General features: G+C 42.2%; 1 protein-coding gene across 3 annotated transcripts in view; it reads left to right on the forward strand.

Moving 5' to 3' along the window:
- Window positions 1-24,237, forward strand: part of ppp2r5eb (protein phosphatase 2, regulatory subunit B', epsilon isoform b) — a 33,479-nt gene extending 9,242 nt beyond the window's left edge. Inside the window, exons 2-14 of one of the 3 annotated variants that reach the window (XM_083892097.1) lie at window positions 466-629; window positions 17,075-17,271; window positions 17,490-17,591; window positions 18,425-18,517; window positions 18,639-18,769; window positions 19,014-19,073; window positions 20,031-20,139; window positions 20,416-20,469; window positions 20,646-20,696; window positions 20,894-21,013; window positions 22,287-22,414; window positions 22,522-22,623; window positions 23,673-24,237. In XM_083892097.1, the coding sequence (XP_083748223.1) occupies window positions 466-629; window positions 17,075-17,271; window positions 17,490-17,591; window positions 18,425-18,517; window positions 18,639-18,769; window positions 19,014-19,073; window positions 20,031-20,139; window positions 20,416-20,469; window positions 20,646-20,696; window positions 20,894-21,013; window positions 22,287-22,414; window positions 22,522-22,623; window positions 23,673-23,772 (1,411 nt within the window). In that variant the 3' untranslated portion in view covers window positions 23,773-24,237. Of the gene's footprint in view, window positions 1-465; window positions 630-7,341; window positions 7,478-17,074; window positions 17,272-17,489; window positions 17,592-18,424; window positions 18,518-18,638; window positions 18,770-19,013; window positions 19,074-20,030; window positions 20,140-20,415; window positions 20,470-20,645; window positions 20,697-20,893; window positions 21,014-22,286; window positions 22,415-22,521; window positions 22,624-23,672 lie in introns of those variants that run through there. The other 2 variants (XM_083892098.1, XM_083892099.1) reach the window with 2 other exon arrangements.
- Window positions 24,238-26,515: the final 2,278 nt, after the last annotated feature.

Genomic DNA, 26,515 nt, shown 5'->3' on the forward strand with positions numbered 1-26,515 from the left:
GCGGGTTTTGTCGTCGTTTGCTTTGTTCGTCTTTTCCTTTCAGGAGCTAAACTTTGAGCCACATAATCAGGACTAAAGATGCGTGACATGTTTCCCTGTCTAGATTTAAGATTTTAGCTCATTCTGTGTGGTTTTAACAAGTCAAATCTCTGGGTTAGATCAATCTGGGTCATATATGGGTGTTATATCCATATATGGTCTATTTTTTATATTGAATTTGTGCAGCAGATTGTGTTATTCACAGTGTATTTTTGAGAAGCACAAACGTCCGTGCAGCTTTATATCCACAAACATCTCCTATATCAGGATATAGATTCAAAATATAATCCAGATATCAACCCAGTCTTACAGAAGTCTACAAAAGTATATCATGATAAGATTTTCTAGCATGTCGTTCAGTGCTAACACGTCTACGTACGTACAGTAAATATTAACCCCCGCTGTCTGTCTCTCTCCCCCCCCCAGCAGGGCTATGTCCTCGGCAGCCACCACATCTCCATCTGTGGACAAAGTGGACGGATTTTCACGGAAGTCTGTCAGGAAGGTCAAGCCCAAGCGGTCGCAGAGCTCGTCCCAGTTCCGCTCTCAGGGCAAACCCATAGAGCTCACGCCCTTGCCACTGCTCAAGGGTAAGAAAGATGCTTGTGTGTGTTGTTGTTGTTGTTGATCCTGATTCTGTCAGAGGCTGAATGTGTGAAATCCACCTTTTATTGATCTGGTTTATTGCGATTAGACAGTAAGATCCACAGGTGTCACCATTCTCCGATGTGCCGCCCAAATCAGCAGTTATCGTGGTTAGCTTCACGCTAACATGTTTTCTTCCAACGTCGAGATTGTGACGTTGTTTCGATCGATTTTCAATGTCTTTTTTTTGTCTCGTATTACCAGCACATTTTCAGACATTAACACAAAAAAATGAGTGTGTACGTCATCCCTTTCAGTCAGCTTTATTGAAACCAACTGTGTTTTCAACTTGACTCACATTTCCCGTGTTTTCTTGAACGTTGTTGGTTGGGGGGGATGGTTTAACGAGAGGTCACACTCTGAAATAATCTTGGAAACCCTACATCCTGTCGCTTTAAACGTCAAAATATTCCATCCCTAAAGCTGAGGAGGCATAAATTCAGTCTCCTCGTCAGTCCCAGAAATGCACCAGTCTGGATTTCAGCTTCTTCTTCTTTGTCTAAAACCAGACACGGATTTTTGCCGCGAGGCTTCTTCTGCCTATAATGAGATGGAGGTGCCATCATGAACTGTTGGAGCTGAGTCAGCGATTATTATTCCTGCTCCGCTCAGTCCAGAGTCTGGTTCAACTTGTTCTGTCTGTGTTTATGTACACTGTGTGTGTGTGTGTGTGTGTACTTGTCTAGACAGGCAGATCAACACAGTGTGTGTCACTGATGTTGCATATAAACCTTTAATTCTCCAGATATGATGCGTATCATATAGTGTCGTATTTACAACCCACCACACTGTAATATAGAGTGGAGGAAGTCCTTATTTGTTCACTTTTTGCCCTTAAATCATGTTTGAATTCATTAATAACAAACCTGTGATTTGTTTAAATCAAAATAATTGTTGTTTTTGTTAGTCGTGCCCAGAATCCAGGAGAATAAGTACGTTTTAAAATAGTGCAGAGTGCAGGATGAATCCTCAGATCGCTGACACCACAGATTTCCTGACAGTTAAAGTTAGTTTGTAGGGCTGTAGATGCATGAATTAGTTGTTTGGTCCATAAAATGCAATGTATTTTTTTTTTTTTTGTAAAGTAAATTTTTTGAGTTACAGCAGAATTTGACCATATTTAGAGTCAATTTCATTGTTTGTAACTCGTAAATATCCTCCATTTGACATTTAAAAGCCAAGGAAATAAAGCAGAAACCTTCCACTCTCACTCGTTTACTGCGTCCGGGAGTTTTGCTCCATCCACGTTCAATACGTAGACTGTATGACCTTTGACCTTTGCTCTCTATGTTGTGAGTAAATAGAGGACAAACTGCACTCGCTATGTGTTTGTCTTACAATACGTCGATGGCAATAACAAATATATTATTCTCCTCGTTTTTGACTGAATTGACTTAAATTATATCTGAAGAATCACAATTGGATTAAATCTCCAAATCCTCTGGGTTAAAATCCACCAAATAATCAGAGTGAATTGTCTTTTTTTATGCCCTGGTAAATATCTTTACGCAGTTTTTCAACTGGGATTAACAAACAAACACTTAAACAATGTAAATGTTGACGTGTTAATCCAGTAAATTTCACGACATAAACCTCATTATACACTTTAAATAAACGTTAAGGCACTATTTGCAGCCCCAGTGCTTATTGCAGTGTCATGTCATTAGACTTTGTGACTGTCTGTCCCTTAGAGATATGAATTAATTGTGATGTCAAATGTAGGTTAAGTCGTGTAATTGTACAGTGAGTCGTGTGTGTGTGTGTGTGTGTGTGTGAGCAGACAGACGGGATGTTCAGTCACTTCTCGTGGACGTTTATTTTTTTACCGTCGTTTTACTGCGGACGCGGTGACGGCGGCTGCACACGTTCTGTCTTTTTATTTGTTAACGTTCTTTGCAACAACGCCTCGCTGCTTCTCTTTCACACATGAGCTTGACTTTCACACGACTCCACACATTTCTCACCTCCCCTGTTCGTGGACGGTGTGCAGTGTCTGACCACGCAGCAGCAGCAGCAGCAGCAGCAGCAGCTTCACAACACAGTCAGGACCACACTTTGGATCACACACACTTCACCTTCAGGTGTTGGTCTGCGTCTGCTGCTCCCACTGAGACGTCACTGAACACATGAAACCAAACGTGGAGCTGATAGCATCTTTGCTAAGTCATGGAGTCCAGGGTGGTGTCACACCTCTGCTGTTGTGTTTTTATCTGCGTCATCTTAGAGGCCGTACGCATTCAAACAAGCTTTTTTATAAGTGCTCGGCGCGTTAACGCACAACGTGTTTCCATGACGACTGACCCAAAAAATACACGTGTGACGTCATGTTTACGTCACTCCCGATTGTTAAAATGAGTCTCTAAAGTAACGCTAATCTTTAAAAACAGAGGCACACATACGCAGTACACGGGTACGCTGGTTATTTGTAGCGCTGCTCTTTTCCTTTAATAAACAGACCGCTCCAATTCCACTGTAGGAACGCTAAAAGGAGCTAATGCAGCTAACGGAGCTAACTGGTAAGCGGTACCTGGACTCCGGTGTTGCAGCACATAAACATAACGTCACGCGCATCCTTTTCCAGTCACTCGTCATGGATACGCATCATGCGTTAACTTGCGTTAACCTAGTGCCTAGCACAATTTTTTTTTTATCCACACGGAAACAGCGTTTGTTCCAGACTAGTAAAATTTCAAAACGCCACTCTGCGTTTACTTTTATACAAGCAATAACTACAAGTGTAGGCAGCTCGACGTCGTTTTCCGTGCGTGAAACTGCCGTGACGTGGTTTTCTACGCGACACGAACAAGTGACTTGTAAAACACTTGTTTTGGGTGTAACGGAATCATTAGAATCAGTTTGATTAAAAAGATTTGTTCGCAGAATCGTACATTACTGAACTGAAAATACCACTGAACGTTGGCTCACGATCGCCGTCTCTACGAAATACACCAGACTCTTCTGTTTAAATATGGACGTTTGAGACATTTGCTTCACTCGATGTTGGTGATTAACGTTAATGTCTTTTTAACTTTCATCTACAGTTGGACATTGTTTGCTTTGATTCTTCTGTCAGACGTCACACTCATGACTCCTCAGTGACGACACTCTCTGACCAATCAGCGCGATTTAGAGTAGAAGTAGATTCTGGAATTATAACTAGGTTTTGGAGCTATAGGTAGATTTTGGAACTTTAAATAGATTCTGGAACTTTAAGTAGATTCTGGAATGTTACGTAGATTCTGGAACTTTAAGTATATTATGGAACTTTACGTAGATTCTGGAACTTTGTGTAGATTCTGGAATTATAACTAGATTTTGGAGCTATAAGTAGATTTTGGAACTTTACGTAGATACTGGAACTTTAAGTAGATTCTGGAACTTTACATAGATTCTAGAACTTTGCATAGATTCTGGAATTATAACCAGGTTTTGGAGCTATAAGTAGATTCTGGAACTTTACGTAGATACTGGAACTTTAAGTAGATTCAGAAACTTTACGTAGATTCTGGAACTTTACGTAGATTCTGGAACTTTACATAGATTCTGGAACTATAACTCAGTTTTGGAGCTATAAGTAGATTTTGGAACTTTAAATAGATTCTGGAACTTTACGTAGCTTCTGGAACTTTACGTAGATTCTGGAATTATAACTATGTTTTGGAGCTATAAGTAGATTTTGGAACTTAAAATAGATTCTGGAACTTTACGTAGATTCTGGAACTTTAAGTAGATTCTGGAATTATAACTAGGTTTTGGAGCTATAAGTAGATTTTGGAACTTTAAGTAGATTCTGGAATTATAACTAGGTTTTGGAGCTATAAGTAGATTTTGGAACTTTGTGTAGATTCTGGAATTATAACTAGGTTTTGGAGCTATAAGTAGATTCTAGAATTCTAAGTATATTGTGGACTTTTAACTAGATTCTGGTACTTTAAAGTAGATTTTGGAACTTTAAGTGGATTAAGTACTAATGGCTATACATCTGTGTTGCGCTAATTTAGCAACATATCTGTTGTATTTCTTCTGATATCTCTTACATTTCTTATCCTAACCCTTCCAAAATCGGCGCTGCACACACCTGTGCTCCTCCTAAGTCATCTGCCAAGTTTGAAGTCTGTCAAGCAAACCTTTGGACGGTTATACCACGAACAGTCGAGACAGACAGACAGAAATCCAGGCTGCTCTCGCCTCCTACAGCGACGACTGGCAGGCTGCCCACGAGCAACACCCTCAATCATCCAGACCTGGACTGAGATTGTAACACACAACTCTCAGGTGGGAGTGTGTACGACTGTGTGAGAGCTTGATCTGCCTGACTCGATAAAGGTTAAATAACGGATTTAAAAACACAGGATTTGTCATTTGTTGGTGTTTTAGAGACAAGTTTTGTGCAGAGCAGGAAGAAACCTTCACCAGCGAGAGAGCGGGACGTTTGCCAGCGAGCTCCCTGGTTACCAGCAGAGTTGGCATGGCAACAGAAACATCACAGTGTTCCTGTGCGAGTTCACCCTCCGTGTAACACAGTGTGAAGAGATACTGCGGCGATATTGTAAGCACACGGGAGGAATGAACATGCTCTGATTTACAGACCTGCTGCAGTCGCTTTCATTCAGAGATGTTTGATGAAGGAGGGAGGAACAGAGGGAGGGAGGAGAAGAAAAGAAGCTGGAGGAAAAACCTGGAGGAAGGGATTAGCAGCCACTTTCATGTTCTGGAACAGAGGAAGGAAACAGAGAGGAGATAGTTCACGACAGGCAACAGCTGAACATAATCTCTCCTTCATTTATTCTTTGCTGATTTGTTCAGTCACTGAACCAAGCTGCCGTCTTTATTCACCCGTCTGCATGACACGCTCACTGACCTCTTCAGATTCCAGAAGATGATTTCACTCAGTAGTTTCAGCTTCTTAGATGTGAATAGTCTCTGGTTTCTTTGCTCCAGATTAGGAGATTAACGCGTGTTTTCAGGAGTCTTTTTAACTCCTCTACAGTTCCACCAAAACTGTTTAGCTTTGATACAGTTCTAGCTCGACTCAGTTTGGTATCGGTCACGTTGTTTTCCCGTGACCTCACAGCTCCTCCTCAATGTGGGCAGAGTTGCGTGAAACTGCCGTGATGTCGTGGTTTTCTACGTGACATAATCACAGACTCCATCTGACAGATTAACGCATGATGTTTTCAGGGGTTTTTAAGTCTTTTTAACTTTAATCTACAGTTGGACATTGTGGGCTTTGGTTCTTGTGTCGGACGTTTCCGCTTTCTTTCCTTGAAGTCGGGCCATATGAGTAGAGGAGTAAATATTGTCCTTTGCAGAATGACTTTATTTATAAGACAAATCCATGCAGCCTGATGATCATAAGAGGGTTATGGCAATTTTTCTGTGTTTATTTGTGATTTTCTCCCAATGATTATAACGGAATAAAACGAGTGTTTTGAGCTTAGAGTTGCATTCAACGAATCCCATAAACCTCTCATTTGCATTTGCGACTGATGCATTCAAGGAACCTTGTCAATTTTATCTCAAGCGAGCTAAATGAGGGCTTCCAGGTGGTCTGAATATCACGATAATGTGCCATTTTTTTTGCCAATATCTTATATTTTGTTCTCAGTTACTTGTTAAATGTTGACAATGACGTTGTTTGCTTTGATTCTTGTGTCAGACGTCGCGTTTTCTTTTCGTAGAAATATTGTCCTTTGCATGCTTTGCAGCTCTCTCGGCCACACTCACTTAGTAAGAATGACTTTATTTATAAGACAAATCCAGACAGACTGAGGATCATGAGGGTTATGGCAATTTTTCTGTGTTTATTTGTGATTTTCTCCCGACGATTATAACAAAAAAAACGAGTGTTTTGAGCTTCGAGTTGCATTCAACAAATCCCATAAATCTCTCATTTGCATTTGCGACTGATATCAAGGAACCTTGTCAATTTTATATCAAGCTACCTAAATGAGAACTTCCAGGTGGTCTGAATATCACGATAATGTGCCATTTTAAACTTTAAAAACAGAGGCACACATACGCAGTACACAGGTACGCCGGTTATTTGCAGAGCTGCTCTTTTCCTTTAATAAACAGACCGCTACAGTTCCACCGTAGGCTAACGCTAACGGCGATAAACGAGCTAACGGAGCTAACTGGTAAACGGTGGCCTGGACTGCGGTGCTGCGGCAAGTAAACATGACGTCACACACATATTTTTCCGGTCAGTGCTAACACCGTGAACGCGCCCAACACTATTACTTATATTGCAAAACAAAGTTATGAAGTGCTTCACAATTGAAGAGACACGACAATAACGAGCAAACCAAAACAAACGATAATAATAAATGCAGAAACATTCAGTCGGTTAGCGTTAGCAGCTCGCACTCTTGAGAGCGGATGCTCCGCCTCCCCTTCTGCCTGTGACTCGTCCGATTGGTGGGTTTAAAAAAAGAGGAGCGAGGGAACAAAAATAGAAAGAAAAGAGAGAGTGAGAGAGAGGTGGACAATGCTGCACCTCCCGCCTCTGTCCTCCCTCTCTCTCTGGTCTCTGTTTGACCAATGAAGCCCACCATACCCGCCGCCCTCCCCCCCGTCCCCCCCTTTACTCCTCCACGTCCTCCCCTCAGGAGGAACCCGATACAGGAGGTGTCTCTTTACATGTTTCCAGCCCCACTCGTTACAAAACAAGCCACGAGAAAGTAAGAAGCGTGGCCCTGCTAAACTTTCCCCCTCGTCCACATGTTTGTCTCAGAGCAGCGGCGTTCATGAGCGACTGTTGGAGTCTGACAGCGAGCGGAGACACCGTGCAGTGAGTGACAGCCATTTCTGTGTGTGTGTGTGTGTGTGTGTGTGTGTGTGTGTGGTGGGAGGGTGGGGGGGGCTACATAGCTGCTAGCACAGGAGCGCGGAGTGTTAAAGTTAGTCTCTGCTGTCAAGGGCTGTCGCTGCTAGCAGCCGCTGCAGCCTGTCATCTGTGTGTGTGTGTGTGTGTGTGTGTGTGTGTGAAGGTAGACTTAAAATGGACTGTAACAGAAGATGAGTGTTTTCACCGACCCCCGAGAGGAGAACGGAAAGTTCACTGGCAGAACTGGGACATTTTATCCTTTACGATTCCTCGCGGGCGAAAGTGTCGTAGTGGAGCAAATGTTAGCATTTGGGAACACGAGCTCGGCGTTTGGAAGTCTGCAAGTCAAACCTGCTGTTTGTCCAAAAAACAAGTGAAAGAAAATCAGGATTTGTGAGGAAATTCACTTTTGTGTCGAGTGAAGTAAAGTGTGAGTCTACTGAGCTTAGAGTCACAACAGGCCCTGATTTTTAAATCAAAGCAATGTCACAAAGTCTTTAAAATCCCTGCCACAAGTTTGCATGTTAATAAAATCAAGTAAAACCACTTTCTGTGATTTTTCAGCTGCTTAAATGGGAAGATTTTCTGGTTTCTTCGCTCCATATAAACAACAAAGTCATTCAAACTAATAAGTTTTAGTTTGTGGACAAAAACAACATTGATCAACATTTTCTGACAATTTATGAATCGATTAATGGAGAAAACAATTGACAGATAGACTGATAATGAACTTATAAATTAAGAGACATTTACACTTATATTTTTGGTTTCATTAACTTTTAGTCATGAGTTAATTTAAGCTGATAATAACAAATATTTAGAACTCATATGCACATATGACATTAAAATAAAAAATGAAAATCACTTCCCAAATTTTGATCGTTTGATTAATGATTGAGTTTGAATGATTTCTTTGTTTTATGGAGCAAAGAAAATATTCACATTTAAGAAGCTGAAAAATAACAGGAACTGGTTTTAAGTGAAAGTGAAACGCACATTAATCGATTTATCTAAATACATAGTCAATTAATTACAGTTGATTAATTGAATAATAGTGAAACCAGGTGTAATCCAGCTGAAGGTGGTGTAGATTAGCGCATGCTGACGGACGCACAGATGCTGCAGAGACGTCACCTGACGTAGCTGTTGTGTGAGTGTGTGGTTTGTGTTTGATGGTGCGGTGCTCGACACTCACAGCTGGAGGAATTCCTGGTCCTCGGTGACTCTGGTGGACGTCCAGAGGCTGAAGGACGTCTTTGTGTTGAGTAAAGAACGTTTGACATGGACAAAATCCACTCCTGAGGCCTGTGGTTCTAACCTCTGAGGAGAGGAATGCATCTAAAGTATGTATGTAAGTATATTTAGAGATGCAAAAGACAAAAGTCAACATTTTTGTCTTCATTTTATGTGTCAATTGAGTTTTGTGGCTCCAGATTAATGTTATTTTGGTGGCTCCTTTCATACCAAAGGTTGCAGACCCCTGTCCTCGATCGTTTGTGATATCTCGGAAATTCAAAAACTACCCGTTTGCACCTCCATACACTAGTCATTACTGTAGAACCTCAGGCCTTCGGTTGAATAACTAGTGCCATATATGGAAAGTGGGGAAAAAAGGGGCAGAATAACTTGTTTTTTGACAATTCTACAGCCATAAAATCAAAATAAACCCAGGCAGCCTGATTATCATGATGCTATCAAGAGCAGTGTGGCAATTTTGCAGTGTTTATTTGTGATTTTCTCCTGAGGATTATATTAAAATAAAAAAACAAGTGTTCTGAGCTTAAAGTTGCATTCAACGAATCCCTTAAATCTCATTACATTTGCGTTTGCTACTAATGCATTCAAGGAACCTTGCAATTTTATCTCAATATCATGATGGTCCTATGAGAGTTAATCCGACTGATTTTTATATAAATATATAATACATACAATACAATATATATACATTTTTCTTTTTTGTTCTCGGTTGCTTGTTAAATTATGCTAGGATGCTTAAACTAAAATCGTTTTTTAAATTGAAAATGCTGCATACAATGTCACTGCAGTGCATTTGTGAAGTGTAGATTGGCGAGACCGCGAGTGTTGTTGTACAATAACTGGTCCCCGGAGTTATGCATTATGTTTTTGTATATTTATTATCATTAAATAGTCAGAAACACAGATAATATTCACATTTAAGAAGCTTTAAAAACCACTTCCAAGAGTGAATACTGTGCTGTGATGCAGGTGTGTCTGTACCCTGTGACGCAGGTGTGTCTGTACCCTGTGACGCAGGTGTGTCTGTACCCTGTGAAGCAGGTGTGTCTGTACCCTGTGACGCAGGCGTGTGTCTGTACCCTGTGACGCAGGCGTGTGTCTGTACCCTGTGACGCAGGCGTGTGTCTGTACCCTGTGACGCAGGCGTGTGTCTGTACCCTGTGACGCAGGCGTGTGTCTGTACCCTGTGACGCAGGCGTGTGTCTGTACCCTGTGAAGCAGATGTGTCTGTACCCTGTGACGCAGGCGTGTATCTGTACCCTGTGACGCAGGTGTGTCTGTACCCTGTGACGCAGGTGTGTCTGTACCCTGTGACACAGGTGTGTCTGTACCCTGTGACGCAGGTGTGTCTGTACCCTGTGACGCAGGTGTACCCTGTGAGGCAGGTGTGTCTGTACCCTGTGACGCAGGTGTGTCTGTACCCTGTGACGCAGGTGTGTCTGTACCCTGTGACGCAGGTGTGTCTGTACCCTGTGACGCAGGCGTGTGTCTGTACCCTGTGACGCAGGCGTGTGTCTGTACCCTGTGACGCAGGCGTGTGTCTGTACCCTGTGACGCAGGCGTGTGTCTGTACCCTGTGACGCAGGCGTGTGTCTGTACCCTGTGACGCAGGCGTGTGTCTGTACCCTGTGACGCAGGCGTGTGTCTGTACCCTGTGAAGCAGATGTGTCTGTACCCTGTGACGCAGGCGTGTATCTGTACCCTGTGACGCAGGTGTGTCTGTACCCTGTGACGCAGGTGTGTCTGTACCCTGTGACGCAGGTGTGTCTGTACCCTGTGACGCAGGTGTGTCTGTACCCTGTGACGCAGGTGTACCCTGTGAGGCAGGTGTGTCTGTACCCTGTGACGCAGGTGTGTCTGTACCCTGTGACGCAGGTGTGTCTGTACCCTGTGACGCAGGTGTGTCTGTACCCTGTGACGCAGGTGTCTGTACCCTGTGATGCAGGTGTCTGTACCCTGTGATGCAGGTGTCTGTACCCTGTGATGCAGGTGTACCCTGTGACGCAGGTGTGTCTGTACCCTGTGATGCAGGTGTGTCTGTGACGCAGGTGTGTCTGTACCCTGTGATGCAGGTGTACCCTGTGGTGCAGGTGTGTCTGTACCCTGTGATGCAGGTGTACCCTGTGACGCAGGTGTGTCTGTACCCTGTGATGCAGGTGTACCCTGTGATGCAGGTGTACCCTGTGACGCAGGTGTGTCTGTACCCTGTGACGCAGGTGTGTCTGTACCCTGTGATGCAGGTGTACCCTGTGATGCAGGTGTACCCTGTGACGCAGGTGTGTCTGTACCCTGTGATGCAGGTGTGTCTGTACCCTGTGATGCAGGTGTGTCTGTACCCTGTGATGCAGGTGTACCCTGTGACGCAGGTGTGTCTGTACCCTGTGATGCAGGTGTACCCTGTGGTGCAGGTGTGTCTGTACCCTGTGATGCAGGTGTGTCTGTACCCTGTGGTGCAGGTGTACCCTGTGGTGCAGGTGTGTCTGTACCCTGTGACGCCTGCAGTGAAGCTGCTGCTTTACAGTGCGTTATAATGTCTACAGTAGCACGAGCAAAGTTTACCCAGGACGACGACGACGATGGTGTGTGTTAATGATTGACGGCAGCCTGGCGCCTCACAGGAGTCGCTTATATGAGACCTGAGAACACGGAGAGACGAGCGCAGGGGGGAATATATGTATCTGGGCCATGAATATACTGTATACTGTACATGTATATTTACAGTCTATGCTGGAGTTCTTCCAACAGCTGCTGCTGCCCCCTCTCGGTCGACCACTGGGCTTCATTTAAGGCCCTTTGCGAGATAATCGAATATATGATCTTATTAAATGATCCTTGACTAAAAACATAGGGTAGTTTTCACGTCGCCTTCATGCTCTCGTCACTCTGGACTTCTTACCCGACGTTAGAGCTGAAACTAAGACTCGATTAATCGCTGACTAAACAAATCGTCAGCTGTTTTGATGACGCGTACCCGCCCTCTGACCTCTGCCCTCCCGACCAGCTGACGGCGGCCATGTTGTCGCGGTCGCACATCTGTGTTCCAGCTCCGCGAAGCAAACACAGCAGATGTTGTAACGTTTATCATCTCAATGTTGCTGTTAATCCTTTATGTAATGTTTAACCTTCATGGTTTATAGACCCACTCTGCTCCCCCCCCCCCCCCCCTCACTGTTACAGCTGGGATGTATAATCTGACGTGTATGTAAAGCTGCTGTTTTATTCCTGCACAGAAATGACGGTGCAGCCTTATTCGTTTGCTGCGTCCTCTGTCAGGCAAAACTATCATCGTACAGCTGAAACTAGCGGTTATTTTTACAACCGAGTTATCGCTTGGTTCGTATAATGGAATAATGATGATTTTTTTTGTTCAATGCAGCAAAGAAACCAGACAATATTCACATTTATGAAGCGGAAACATCAGCGAAACTTGTTTTAATCCTTTACAAAACAATCGATTCATCAAAAATAGTAAACGATGTTTCAGTCCTTTCATATCGTGATGAGATATCGTCTCCGTGTCTAGAAAGTCTTATTCTATTAAATAAATGTGTAAGGACTAAATGTTAAAGATTAAATATTATGTATATGGCATTTACATAATTATATTTTTATTTATTTAAGTTACTTAATAGCACTTTTAGCCTAATTATTTGTGTTATAGCAGAATTTTACGTGGTATTTATGGATCATATCAGAAACTGTGTTTCAGCTCGAGGTTCATCTCACGCGATCGTCTTCAACGATATTAAGAGAAAGTTATTTCTTGTTTACGATAGAAAATGTTCCACGACTGTGTTTCATTAGACCTCGGTCGTACAGTTACGCAGAGAGCTGTGGTGTGAAGGTGTAAGACGAGCAGGACGCACACACACACACACACACACACACACACACACACACACACACACACACACACACACACACGGGGTGTAAAGAGGGAAAGCCCCTTGTCTCTAAAAGCAGTGGATGTGTGTGTACGACTGAGTGAGTGAGCGGGCTTGAGTTACAGTGAGAGAGAGAGAGGGAGCGTGACCTTTGACCTCTGCCTAAAGGTCAGTGTGTATGTACACAGACTTTCTTAAAGAGCTGTGCTGCAGCAGCACCGTAGTCATGGAGACGTACTGGGATGGCGATGGAGAACGGTCAAGTCGCTGAGGTCGTGACCTCTGTTGACCTTTGGTTGACCCCTGTTGACAATTAACTTTATTTAAACCAGAGAGAGAGATTGAAGATAGCTGTTAAATCTGTCTCATCTCTAAATAAACCAGACTCCTTATTGTTTTGCTAAATGTTGGAGATTAACGTGAATGTTTTCAGGGATTTTGAAGTCTTTTTAACGTCGAGCTCATGACACTTCAGTGACGACACTCTCCGACCAATCAGGGATTATAGATATATTTTGGAATTATAAGTAGATTTTGGAACTATACGTGGACTAGGATTTATTAGTAGATTAGGAATTATAAATAGATTTTGGAACAATAAGTGGGTTAGGTATTATAAGTAGATTTTGGAACAATAAGTAGATTAGGAATTATAAGTAGATTAGGAATTATAAGTAGATTAGGAATTATAAATCGATTTTGAAACTATAAATGGATTAGGAATTATAAGTAGATTAGGAATTATAAGTAGATTTTGGAACAATAAGTGGGTTAGGAATTATAAGTAGATTAGGAATTATAAATAGATTTTAGAACAATAAGTGGATTAGGAATTATAAGTAGATTTTGGAACTATCAGTGGATTAGGAATTATAAGCAGATTTTGAAATTATAAATCGAAATTAATGCTACACATTTTAGTATCTGCTAAAATAAAATAAAATACCAGGTACTAGGGCTGAAGAATTAAAAAAAAAATGTGTGTCAGAATATCAGATTAGATGAATTATTGTCCTGATCTGTGCACGTTATAGTCTACAGACTGAAGTAAAAACATCTTTGTCTATATCATTTTTAAATGTGTTTTTTCAAATGAGAACGATGACTTACACATGACCATGAATCACATCACAATCACAATTCCTGTCAGAATAATCCCATTGAGACGTTTACGAGTCGTCGTGCTGGAACTGTAGAAGCGTACGGACTCATTGTGACTGTTATGTAATTAGTCGAGCTTAAAGGAGTCCCCGTGGTGAGTCACGCGACTGCTCGTACTCGAACTCGCGCTCACTCGTGCTGCCGGTGGTGAAGCCTCTGCCTCTCCATCTTTAATTAAACAGCCGCTCTCTCCCTCTCTCTAAAAGCTGAGAAACCAAACAGACTGAAGAGCTGAAGAGCAGAGCATCACTGTTTCCACTCATAAACTATCTCAGCACAGTGCTGTCATCACACCGAGGTCCAAGATGGACTCAGTCAAACGCTTCATGAGACGAGAGGAAGATTCAGTCCTGTGACGTACGGAGAACCCAGATTACGTCAGATTATTATCATATGCTCGTATTTACGTCGTAAATGTAAGTTATTTTCGTTAAAAAAAACAAACATAAAGGCCGTTGTAAAAGAAAACGAGAAAATATTCACTTTTAAGAAGCTGAAAAGTCACAGAATAAATGTGAATAAATGGTTGACGATTACTGTAATAATGGAATCATGGCTACAGCCTGTGTTTACAGTACAAGCTGATGTTAAATCATGAATAGAAAACTCACCAAAAAGTTAATGCTGATAAAGTAATGATGATTGTGCACCTGTGTATCTCCAGGTTCATGTGTGGTCATCATATTTATCTTTACTTTGTTTATACAGGACTTGGTTGAGTTGGAACGTGGTTTAAACTGTAAGTTTTACACGTTTAACAGATGTTGTGGGCTTTTAATTTGAAATGACATCTCTCGCTTTCATTAACCCGAGCCTGAACATCATCAGGTTAACCTTTGACCCCTGCTGCCTCAGGCACAATTGTTTATGTCATTTAAATGATTCCCCACGTCTTATTATAGAAATGATTTTATACGAGTTATTCCAGTCGTTGAATCTGCTCCTGTCGTGATTTAATCTGTGATTTAGATCATGATTCGATGTGCTTTGGATCGTTGTTGTGGTTTGAAAGAGAAGCCTCGGGTGTGTTTTTGACGTTAAACTTTATGATTCCGCAGCTCAAAATTATAAAAATACAAAAAAAGAAAATCATAAACGGTAACATTTTTGGTTTGTCGACAATATAATACAGTTATAATCATAATTAGAGGTCTGGGAAGTGCCTCAAAATACGGATTTTATGGACCAAACGACACATTTGTTGAATCTTTGATATCATGAGCAGGCCTCCAGTTGTGTGTGTGTGTGTGTGTGTGCACGTGTGTGAGCGTGCGTGCATGCATGCATGCTTGTGTGTGTGTGTGTGTGTGTGTGTGTGTGTGTGTGGAGAAAAAAACATTTTAACATTAAAGAAACCTAGCATCATTTGCTCTGCTAGCACTGTTTATTATCACGTATACACATCTTTTGCAGAGGTGTGTGTTGAGGGTGGATTTTGGGTTATTCTGGTTATTCTCTATTCACACGCACACACACACACGCGCGCACACACACACACACACACTCTGTTCTCATTCATACTCAGTGGCGGCGCTTGAAGCCGGTTGGCTGTTGCTCTCTCTGTGTCTGTGTGAGTGAGGATTACTGGGTCCAGTGTGATTATCTGTCTATTAATAGCTCTTCCTCTAAGAAGCGTACGCTCTCACGCTCGCGCTCGCTCCTATAGCGGCAGAGTTGAAACGTCCCCGAGGTTCCAGAGCTCCTTACAACACGAGCCCAGCCCCGGTAATTACTGCGATACTGGAGTACAGCCGAGTACTTCACACTGATGTACTGAGAGGAACGTGAACAAGGAGCTACACACTTATCTACAACATATTCCACTTATATATAAATGTGTACATGTACATATAGGTATTCTCGTCCATGTCTTATGGTGTTAAAACGTCACATTTACATTCTTTGCATACGGAATTTTGTGTTCACATAAGTACTTTTACATTTGTGTACATTTGCTGTAGTTACTATAAATCCATATTTGAAGTGTGGTTCTATGAATTGCAGACAAACGTGGAAGTTTGTAAACCACTCACTCTCCCACACCAAAGTCCATAGAGAAAACCAGTGATTTTAGCTCACAGGGACATAGGAGCTGCTGGTCTACTGCTGCCTTGTGTGGTCACTTTGTGTCACTGATTTTAATCTGAGTTAAAGATTTAAAAAGCCGAATTTGACCAAAAGTCTTTTGAACTTAGTGATGGAGGCAGCAGTGGATCAACAACTCCTGTGAACTCCTGTGTCCCTGTGAGCTAAAATCACAGATTTTCTCTATGGGCTTTGGTGTGGGAGAGTGAGTGGTTTATAAACTGAAAAAATGTAGAAAACTACTTAAATCTACGTCAGTTGAAGTCTGTAATATCTGTACTACATGTTCACGTCTTTATCTCACTGTTAGACAGACTTTAACAACAGGAAACAGAAGTTTGTAAACCACTCACTCTCCCACACCAAATCCCATAGAGAAAACCAGTGATTTTTACTTCACAGAGACACAGGAGCTGCTGGTCTACTGCTGCCTCGTGTGGTCACTTTGTGTCACTAAAGTATGTTTAAATTAAATATTTTAAAAGCCGAATTTTACAGAATCAGTCATTGTAAGTTAGTGATGGAGGCAGCAGTGGATCAACAACTCCTGTGAACTCCTGTGTGCTGTGATGTTAAAATCACTGGTTTACTCTATGGACTTTGGTGTGGGAGAGTGAGTGGTTTACAAACTTCATTTTAACAGAAGGAAAAGTCTCTTTAATAATGAGATAAAGACATGAATTAGGGTCACAACGATTAAACCATTACTAATTGATTCATGGCCAAGTGGTTGGGTGGAGTTTAGTCATTATTTTTAACAACTTAAATAGAATTCAAAGAACTGTCTCACCGTTCACTTTTCGTGGTCTTCAAACTGTGTCCAGCAGCGACTTTTGCGACATCGGGGAGCGTGAAATTCTGTTGAGCCCGTTCTGCCTCCGAAATGAAAGGAGACGAACACCGTCCTCACCTTCCTTTGATGTGTGTGTGGGTTACCGCAGCAACTATGGTCATCAGTGACACACAATAATAGAACACACCAGTGTGTGCGGCGTCCACGTTTACTTTGTGTGTTAAATCTGGTCATTGACGGGCTTCAAACTTGACAGGTGACTCACTCTGTTTGGATTAGAAATGCTCGGGATGATCGTTTTGTGTAGATGTTTGTCGTCTTGACCCTAAGTCTCCTGAGGTCCGATTGTGTTCAAACGTTCTTCTTCTTCCTCTTCCTCAGACGTGCCGGCGCTGGAGCAGCCGGAGCTGTTCCTGAAGAAGCTGCAGCAGTGCTGTACTGTCTTTGACTTCATGGACACGCTGTCGGACCTCAAGATGAAGGAGTACAAGCGCTCCACACTCAACGAGCTGGTGGACTACGTGACCGTCAGCCGGGGATACCTGACGGAGCAGGCCTACCCCGAGGTCGTCAAAATGGTGAGCACGCAACCGGACGCCTGGGCTTATGATGCAAAATGAGTCCGTAAATAAAAGAAAAGGACATTATTACTAGTGGAGGGCTGCAAGAAATCAATAGGGGGGCCACAGGTTGCAAGTTTGAAACGACTGCATGTTGATCAGCAGATACAAAATGTATTCAAGGAACCGCGTAAATTCTCCAGACTCGTTCTTACTTTCTTTATTTTCTTCTTCAGGTTTCTCACAACATATTCCGGACCCTTCCGCCCAGCGACAGTAACGAGTTTGACCCGGAGGAGGACGAGCCCACACTCGAGGCCTCCTGGCCACACTTACAGGTAAACGCTGCCCTCACGCCCCACATTAAATCTGGTTAGATTAGATTAAATTATATCTTCACCTTCGTTTTTCTACGGGGCTTAAACGGCGTCTTGCACCCAGGACGTTGCGCCACTGCCGTCTTCTGGAGGTCCTCGGCATGAAATGGACATTTTCTAGTCGCCAAGAACGTGTGGGGTGTGGCCTACACTTGGTACAGTCCAAGATCTCTGGACATCCATTAAAGGAAGCTGCTGTTGCTTCCTGTGCCAAACGTTCTGCAGCGTCTTCTGCTTCCTCTGCTAAACCAGCCTTTAGATGAAATTGTGAATATTTTTGCCAAGCTAGCTGTGGTTGGTGCGTTCTGTTTTGTTTGTCTTCGTCCACGTTGTATCCAAGTCTCTACAGACATTTTATCGTTCTCTAAATGTCGCCCTTGTTTGTTACGACGCCACCTACTGTTTCACACCCTGCGTTGCTTGATGGTACGTAGACGAGGCCTACGCAGGACAAACGTGGAGACATAATTACTCACAACGTGAGTAAAGCTAAACAAAGAGAGACGAAATGACGACGTGATGTCTGGGAAATTCCAATGTCTGTGTTTCACCAAAGAAAATGACAAAACACTGACTTTGACCAAGATCCCAAGGACAATCATTTGTCCAGATGCAGAGCGTGAAAGTGGACATCGTTATGGACGAAGACGAGCTCTTACAAGTTGTCTAACCCGTCTTAAGCTGTGACGGAACATTTTGTCCTTGAATTTGAGGGAACTGGTCCTGGAAAGTCTTTGAAAAGTCCTTTTTATAGTTGTATTAACACCAGTATCTGCATTGTCCTCTGTCTCCAGTTGGTATACGAGTTCTTCATCCGGTTTTTGGAGAGTCAGGAATTCCAGCCCAGCATTGCCAAAAAGTACATAGACCAGAAGTTTGTCCTACAGGTGAGTGTCTCACACGTCTCTCATCCTCACGCTTTTGATATTTCCTTCTGTTGTCCTTCACAAACTCACTCACTGTGACCTCTGACCTCTGACCTCTGACCTCCTCTCGTCCTGTGTCCAGCTCCTGGAGTTGTTTGACAGCGAGGATCCTCGGGAGAGAGACTACCTGAAGACAGTCTTGCATAGAATCTATGGGAAATTCCTGGGGCTGAGGGCTTTTATACGAAAACAGATCAATAATATTTTTCTACGGTGAGTGAGTGGAACAAAGACTCTTTGGTTTTTTACCAACAATGTCCAGAGCCGTCAGGTTTTCATTTCGTCTCGACAAAACTTCACTTCACCTTGAGGAGAGTTTTTGAGGATGTTTTTGTGGCGTCTTAATGAGTGGAAGCATTAATTGCTGTATAACACACAATGAAACACACACACACTGTGTGCTTTTGTTTTCAGTGGATTTAACCTTTTTTTCTCTCGTCTTTTGTCCTCGCTGCAGTTTTGTTTATGAGACGGAGCACTTCAATGGGGTGGCTGAGTTGCTGGAGATCCTGGGGAGGTATGTGGAGGCCCCCTCGACACACACACACACACACACTCTTGTACTTGCTGCATACTGAGGACTGGGTAAAAATGCTGACAAAGTGAGGACCAGCATTAGAGCTGCAACTAACGATTCTTTTCGTAATCGATTAATCTGTTGACTATTTTCTCAATTAATCGATGAATCGTTTGGTTCATATAATGTCAGAAAATGTTAAAAAACGTTGATCAGCGTTTGTCAAAGCTGGAAATTATGATGTTTTCGAACGTCTCGTTTTTGTTGTTTTACTGATTTCATTGTTTATGTGGAGCAAAGAAACCAAGAAAATATTCCCATTTAAGAAGCTAAAACAAACAGAAATCTTGTTTTAATCATGAAAAAAGCTTCAAACCGATTATCAATTATCAAAATTGTTGGCGATTAATTTAGTAATCGATTAATCGTTTCAGTTCTAACAAGCATTATCACTTTATAAATCAACGCAAATTACAAATATTTACTTCATGAATGACATCTATAAAGAACTACTGGGTGCAGTACCATAAACTGTCTGCAGGTGGAGCCCCAGAGCAAATCGTGTGTGAAACATCAGGGCTAGAAACCGGGTTTTGGTACCAAATTGAGGAGCTCAGCAGGTTTACAACCTAAGGAAGTGATTTCAATGAAGACAAAGTGAGGACCGGCCAAAATGTCCTCACTTTGTTGGTTAAAAACCATCACTGGTCCTCAGTATGCTGCAAGTACAAGAACACACACACACCTAAGAGCAGCAGCTGAACTCTGTTGTCTGTTTTAGTTGTTTAAAAGAGAGACTCTGGTCTAAAGTAATGAAACCAAAACTTTGTCTTTTTGAAACACACGTCCTCTGTAGCACAAATACCAGGCCTGTAATCATGTAACCTGTTTATGTTTATGTTTATGTTTATGTTTATATTTATATTTATATTCTCTCTCTCTCTGTGTTTCCTCCAGTATAATCAATGGTTTCGCTCTGCCACTGAAAGCAGAGCATAAACAGTTTCTGGTCAAAGTGTTGATCCCTCTCCACACTGTCAGGAGTCTGTCCCTCTTCCACGCACAGGTAACTGTTACACTGCTGCAAATCACATCGTCTGTTAACGTAAAATAACATGATTGAAAAGATTTAAATGATTTAAAATCTATTGTTGATATTTTACTGCTGTTTTAAAACAAAAAACCAATCACAATCACAGGATACCTCACGACACGATAATTCTGTGATGATCGATATGTTGCAAGACGATCGTAAAGCGATGCATCGCGGTGTCGATTTCTTGTGTTTTATTTGGACCAAAGAAACATTTAAGATTCTAATTCTCCTCTGCTCTCTCTACAGTTGGCGTATTGCATTGTACAGTTCCTAGAGAAAGACCCAACATTAACAGAACCAGTGAGTACATGATTCACCTTTATCACTTTACTGGCACTTTAAGTTGAAATGTGTCCTCCCTTAAGTCCCACAGGCTTTTCCCATTGATATGATCGAGCTACAGTGTTTACTGTAGAAATGTGTAAATAAAGTTACGTTCAAAACAGGAAGTAAACAGTGTTGTTGTTCTTCCTCAGGTCATCAGAGGCTTACTGAAGTTCTGGCCAAAAACCTGCAGTCAAAAAGAGGTGAGACTGTGGTTCTCTACACCACTGTTAGACCAGTGTGGGTCTCTGTGTGTCCTCATGCGTCCTCATGCGTCCTCATGCGTCCTCGTGCGTCCTCGTGTTGTCATGCGTCCTCAAGTGTTCTCATGCGTCCTCATGTGTCCTTGTGTGTCCTTGTGCATCCTCATGTGTCCTCATGTGTCCTTGTGCGTCCTCAGGTGATGTTTCTAGGAGAGCTGGAGGAAATCCTGGACGTCATCGAGCCCACGCAGTTCGTCAAGATCCAGGAGCCGCTCTTCAAACAGATCTCTAGATGTGTCTCCAGCCCACATTTCCAGGTCAGTCAGGAACACCAGCCGTTTAAAATCTATATACAGTATATATATTCTATATATATATACTTCTCATGGGGCCTGGAAATCCTTGAAAGTTTGTCCATTTCATTGTCCAAGTTTTTGAAAATGGCCCTAAATAGACATGGGTCATTGAAAGTGCTTGAATTTTGTGCAAGAAAGACATTTAGTTAACGTTGTGTGTTGCTGCACCTCAAGGTTTCCACAGGTCCTTGAAATCCTTAAAAGTTTTTGAATGAAAAAAAAAAAAATTTGAAGGCCCTTGAAAGATTTTGAAAATGCTCTTAAATAGATGTGGGTCATTGAAAGTGCTTGAATTTTGTGCAAGAAAGAAATTCAGTTGATGTTAAGTATGTGCACTTTCCACGGGTCCTTGAAATCCTTGAAAGTTTATGAATTTGACAATTTCAAAAAATTCAAGGACCTTGAACGTTTTTGAAAATCTTCTTAAAAACACATGGGTCATTGGAAGTGCTTGAATTTTGTGCCTCCAGGTTCCCATCGGTCCTTGAAAGCTTTTGAATCTGACCAAAAAAAATCAAGAACCTTGAACGTTTTTGAAAGTCCTCTTATATGGACATGGGTCATTGAAAGTGCTTGAATTTTGTGCCTCCATTTTCCTACTGGTCCTTAAAAGTTTGTGAATTTGACAAAAACAATTCAAGGCCCTTGAAAGGTGTTTTGAAAATCCTCTTAAGTAGACATGGGTCATTGAAAGTGCTTGAATTTTGTGCCTCAAGGTTCCCACTGGTCCTTGAAAGTTTGAATTTGACAAAAAACAATTCAAGGATGTTGAAAGTTTTTGAAAATACTCTTAAAGAGACATGGTTATTGAAAGTGCTTGAAGTTTGTGCCTCAAGGTTCCTACTGGTCCTTGAAAGTTTGCATTTGACAAAAAACAATTCAAGGATGTTTAGTTTTTGAAAATCCTCTTGAAAACACATGGTCATGGGAAGTGCTTGAATTTTTTTGCTTCAGGGTTCCCACTGGTCCTTGAAAGTTTGTGAATGTTTAATTGTTTTTCTCAAGAACCTTGAAAGTTTTTGAATTTGACCAATAAAATTCAAGGACCTTGAAAGTTTTTGAAACACTCTTAAAGAGACATGGGTCATTGGAAAGTCCTTGAAAAGACATTGCATTTGATTCAACCAAGGTGTGGGAACCCTGTATGTCAAATATGTACAATGGTGATCTCTAGTGTTTGAAATGGGTACTGCAGTGCAGGTGAGTTTATCCTCTGTGTGTGTGTGTGTCACAGGTGGCAGAGCGAGCTCTCTATTACTGGAACAACGAGTACATCATGAGTCTGATCGAGGAGAACTCCAGCGTCATCCTGCCCATCATGTTCTCCAGCCTCTACAGGATCTCCAAAGAACACTGGAACCCGTGAGTGACCTTCACGCAGAGATCAGTAAAACACGGATAATTAAACGGTGTCATTACGACATATATGTGTGGATAATAATGAGTCTTTCCCTCTGTGTGTCCGTCAGGGCGATCGTGGCGCTGGTCTATAATGTCCTGAAGGCCTTCATGGAGATGAACAGTATTTTATTTGACGAGCTCACGGCCACGTACAAGTCAGACCGTCAGCGGTAAGAACACGTTAAATAAATAAATGTTCTCGTCCTGGAGCTAAAATATAACATGATCACATCTTTATTTCACTGTTAAACAGACTTTAACAACAGGAAACTGAAGTTTGTAAACCACTCACTCTCCCACACCAAAGTCCATAGAGAAAACCAGTGATTTTAGCTCACAGGGACACAGGAGCTGCTGGTCTACTGCTGCCTCGTGTGGTCACGTTGTGTCACTGAGGTCAATGTAAATGAAGATTTTCAAAAGCCGAATTTTACAAAATAAGACATTTATTTTGACATTTGAACTTGAAGTGGATCAACAACTCCTGTGAACTCCTGTGTGCTGTAATGTTAAAATCACTGGTTTTCTCTATGGACTTTGGTGTGGGAGAGTGAGTGGTTTACAAACTTCAGGAAAACTCTGTCTAACAATGAGATAAAGACATGAAAGTGTTCTTTAGATGTCGTAGACTTAAAAGTGACGTAGATTTCATTGATATATTTCTGCTAAGAGGCTGAAAACAGAAGTTTGTAAACCACTCACTCTCCCACACCAAAGTCCATAGAGTAAACCAGTGATTTTAACATCACAGCACACAGGAGTTCACAGGAGTTGTTGATCCACTGCTGCCTCCATCACTAACTTATAATGACTGATTTTGCCAATTCAGCTTTTGAAGATCTTCATTCGGATTAAAATCAGTGACACAAAGTGACCACACGAGGCAGCAGAGGACCAGCAGCTCCTGTGTCCCTGTGAGCTAAAATCACTGGTTTTCTCTATGGACTTTGGTGTGGGAGAACTTTATTTATACTGAAGTTTTTTCTCTTGTTGTGAGAGTGAGCGTTTGTGTGTCACCAGCAGGGGGTGCTCACGCAGTGTTGACTTTACATCAGTACCTCGATTTTAAAAAAAGGTTGAAATGTCACTTCAACTGATCGGAAAACTTGATCCGGATCTATCCATTCTCCTCCTCCTCCTCTTCTTCCTCCTCCTCTTCCTCCTCCTCATCCTCAGGAAACCCATTGAATCTCATGCTCTGTTTGTGTTTGTGTTTCAGTGAGAAGAAGAAGGAGAAGGAGCGCGAGGAGCTGTGGAAGAAGCTGGAGGACCTGGAGCTGAAGCGAGGCCTTAGGAGCGACGGGATCATCCCGACTTAACGAAGACAGCGCCGCGCTCCCCCCACCTCCTCCTCCTCCTCACCTTCACCTCCTCTTTCTCCTCCTCCTCGTCATCATCAGCCATGTCTGCCCAGAGTCTCTGGACGGACGCGGATGTTCCGCTGGTTTCTTAATGTGTTTCTTTTCTTATGTTTGTTTGTTGTTGTTTTTCTTTTCTCTCCCGTGTTTATGCGACTTCCTTTACAGTAGATTCATCACCGTCTGTTTTCATTATTTCAACAGCACTGTAAATAATTATTATTTTTTCTTTTTTTTTTTCTTTTCTTTTTTTTTCTTTCCCTTAAAACTGATATTATTGCAAACAGAAAAAAAAACAAAACAGTCATCATCATAATAATAATAAATAATAATAATAATAATAATAAAAGACAAAAAAGGAGGAAAAAAAATAGAAAATGAGAAAATGACTTGTGTGGGAGGGAGGGGGGGATTTAAACGACAAGAAGACACAAAAAAAGAAGACGTTTGGACGTGAAACGAACTGTTTTTAAAAACCTTCATCCTCTTCTTCCTCTACGTCACCACAGTCTCTCCTTCCTGACTTTGAGTTTTCCTCCCGGACCGTTATCTGCCTCCTCCTCCTCCTCCTCGTCCACTTCCTCCTCCTCCTCGTCCACTTCCTCCTCTCCACCTCCCACTTCCTGTTTTAACCCGGTTAATAAAAGAAGGGACATTTTAAAAGCGTCTTGTGTTCGCACTCGTTTGGTTTTAATCCCCCATTTAAAAAAAGTAACGCCGTTATTTCTGTTTTCGATGGCGTCAATTAAATGTTGTCGTCCCCGATGTTTGTTTGTCAAATATCGGCTATGAGAACAGGAAGTTAAGTGAAATCGGGAAGGAAAAAACACAGCTGTGAACACGTTTACAGACCTCGGCTTCAGCAGAGCATGATGGGAAACGGAGTTCAGTTTTACAGAACGATATTCTGAATGAAAGGGTTGTTTTGACGTTGAAGTAAGGCTCAAAGAGTCAGGTTAGCGTTGTTTTTAGGGGGGCGTGTCCAGTGGGCGTGTCCAGTCGACTTCGTTAGCGTTGTCGGACAAACTCGACTTTTAAACGAAGGAAAATGTCACGCAAAGAAAATTATTTTTCCCGTTTTGTGTTGCCCCTCCGGTTCACTCGCATGTGGCTAATGCTAAGCTAACTATATTCATCGAAGAAAAAGGAATAATAAAGGGCTAACATCAGTTTGAAAACTGCCAATTACCGATCGATCGGGACTTTGTTCGCGACTTTGTGATCTTTCGCATGTCGCGTGTTTCGGAATGCGGAATCGACTCGACCGTCGTAGGCTAACGATGCTAACTCCGTGGGGAAAAAGTGCTTTGTAGCGGAGGAACTTGAACCGGTCACATCCTGTTGTGCCGTTAGCCGCGTGACTTAGCGTTGTTTTTTATCATTATTTTGTTTCCTTCCTCCTCTCCATCACGTGATTATTTTCTCTCCGACATGTTTCTTTCCTCGTTTACGAAAGAACCGTTAACCTGGTTTCCCCCGGTGTCAGTCTGGTACTGGCACCTCCTCTTCCTCCTCCTCATCATCACGTGGACGTCCTGATAAAACCGATCATCCTGAATCTTCAGAGGAGCCAAAAACAAACAAACAAACTTCCTGCTGTTGTGTTCTCGCCTCAGCCCTCCTCACCAGCGGGGGGCGCCCTCCTGCCGCCGCCACCACTGCTACGCTAACATCTAACAGCGTTACTACGACAACAACAACAGTGACGGAGAGAGAGTGTACATTGTTATTCACTGATTTTCTTGTATCTCGTAGAAATTTAGCCTTTTGTTTTTTTTTCTTTTTGTTTTTTCGTAGGAAAGTTGGCAGAGGAGGATTCAGTATATTAAGAGGTATTATTACGGAAGAAGACTTCCTGGTATTTATGATAGCGCCCCCTCTCTTTAGTCCGTTGATGTCTCTGACTCCTCCCTCTTTGGTTTTTATCTCATTTTCAACACTTTTTTTTTCCTTTTTCACATCGGATCTATTTTTTTCTTCTTTTTTTTAGTTGGGGTTAGGGAGGGGGAGGGGCTTAGGGGTTAGGGCAGGTAGGCAGGGGGTCAGAGGTCAGATGGATGGAGGGAGGAAGGAAAGAAAGAAGACCCGGAGCGGAAGATTCTTGTCCCAACGGGAGTTTTGACTCCTCCTCTTCCTCCTCCTCTTCTTCTTCTGTGGCAGAATTACGTGTGCTTTAGAACGGCCCGGAAATAATATGATTTAAAAAAACTGCAGAGAAAAAAAAAAGATGACAAAAAAAGGGTTGGAGAAATACAAATGTTTAATTATTTTAAAAAATAAAGAGATATTAAATTAAACCTGTTTTGTGATAAAGCCCAGACGAAGAATCGCTTTATTTCCTGTGTGTGTGTGCGAGGGCACGTGTGTGTGTGTGCGAGGGCACGTGCGTGTGTGTTACTGCAAATATTGTGAATATTGTGAAATAATCTCTATTTTTATGTAGTAAATATTTGATTTTCTCGGTGTGGAAAACATGGACCCGGATCGCGGAACGCTTTGCCAAGATAATGTTCCCAGGGGACCTTTTTTGTGTGGGACCAGTAAAAAAAATCTAATGAAAAGAAAAATACTGACCCGTACGTCGTTTAATTGACGTAAAACACGGTCGAGAATCGCACGTTATCGTCCACTCAGACCGGATATGGTGTTATTTATCGTCGGTTATATTTTTGCTGATGTTTTCGTCGCTTCTGCGTCGTCATGG

Source organism: Microchirus variegatus, assembly GCF_963457635.1.
Source record: "Microchirus variegatus genome assembly, chromosome: 7".
In the NCBI taxonomy this organism is placed as follows: Eukaryota; Metazoa; Chordata; class Actinopteri; order Pleuronectiformes; family Soleidae; genus Microchirus; species Microchirus variegatus.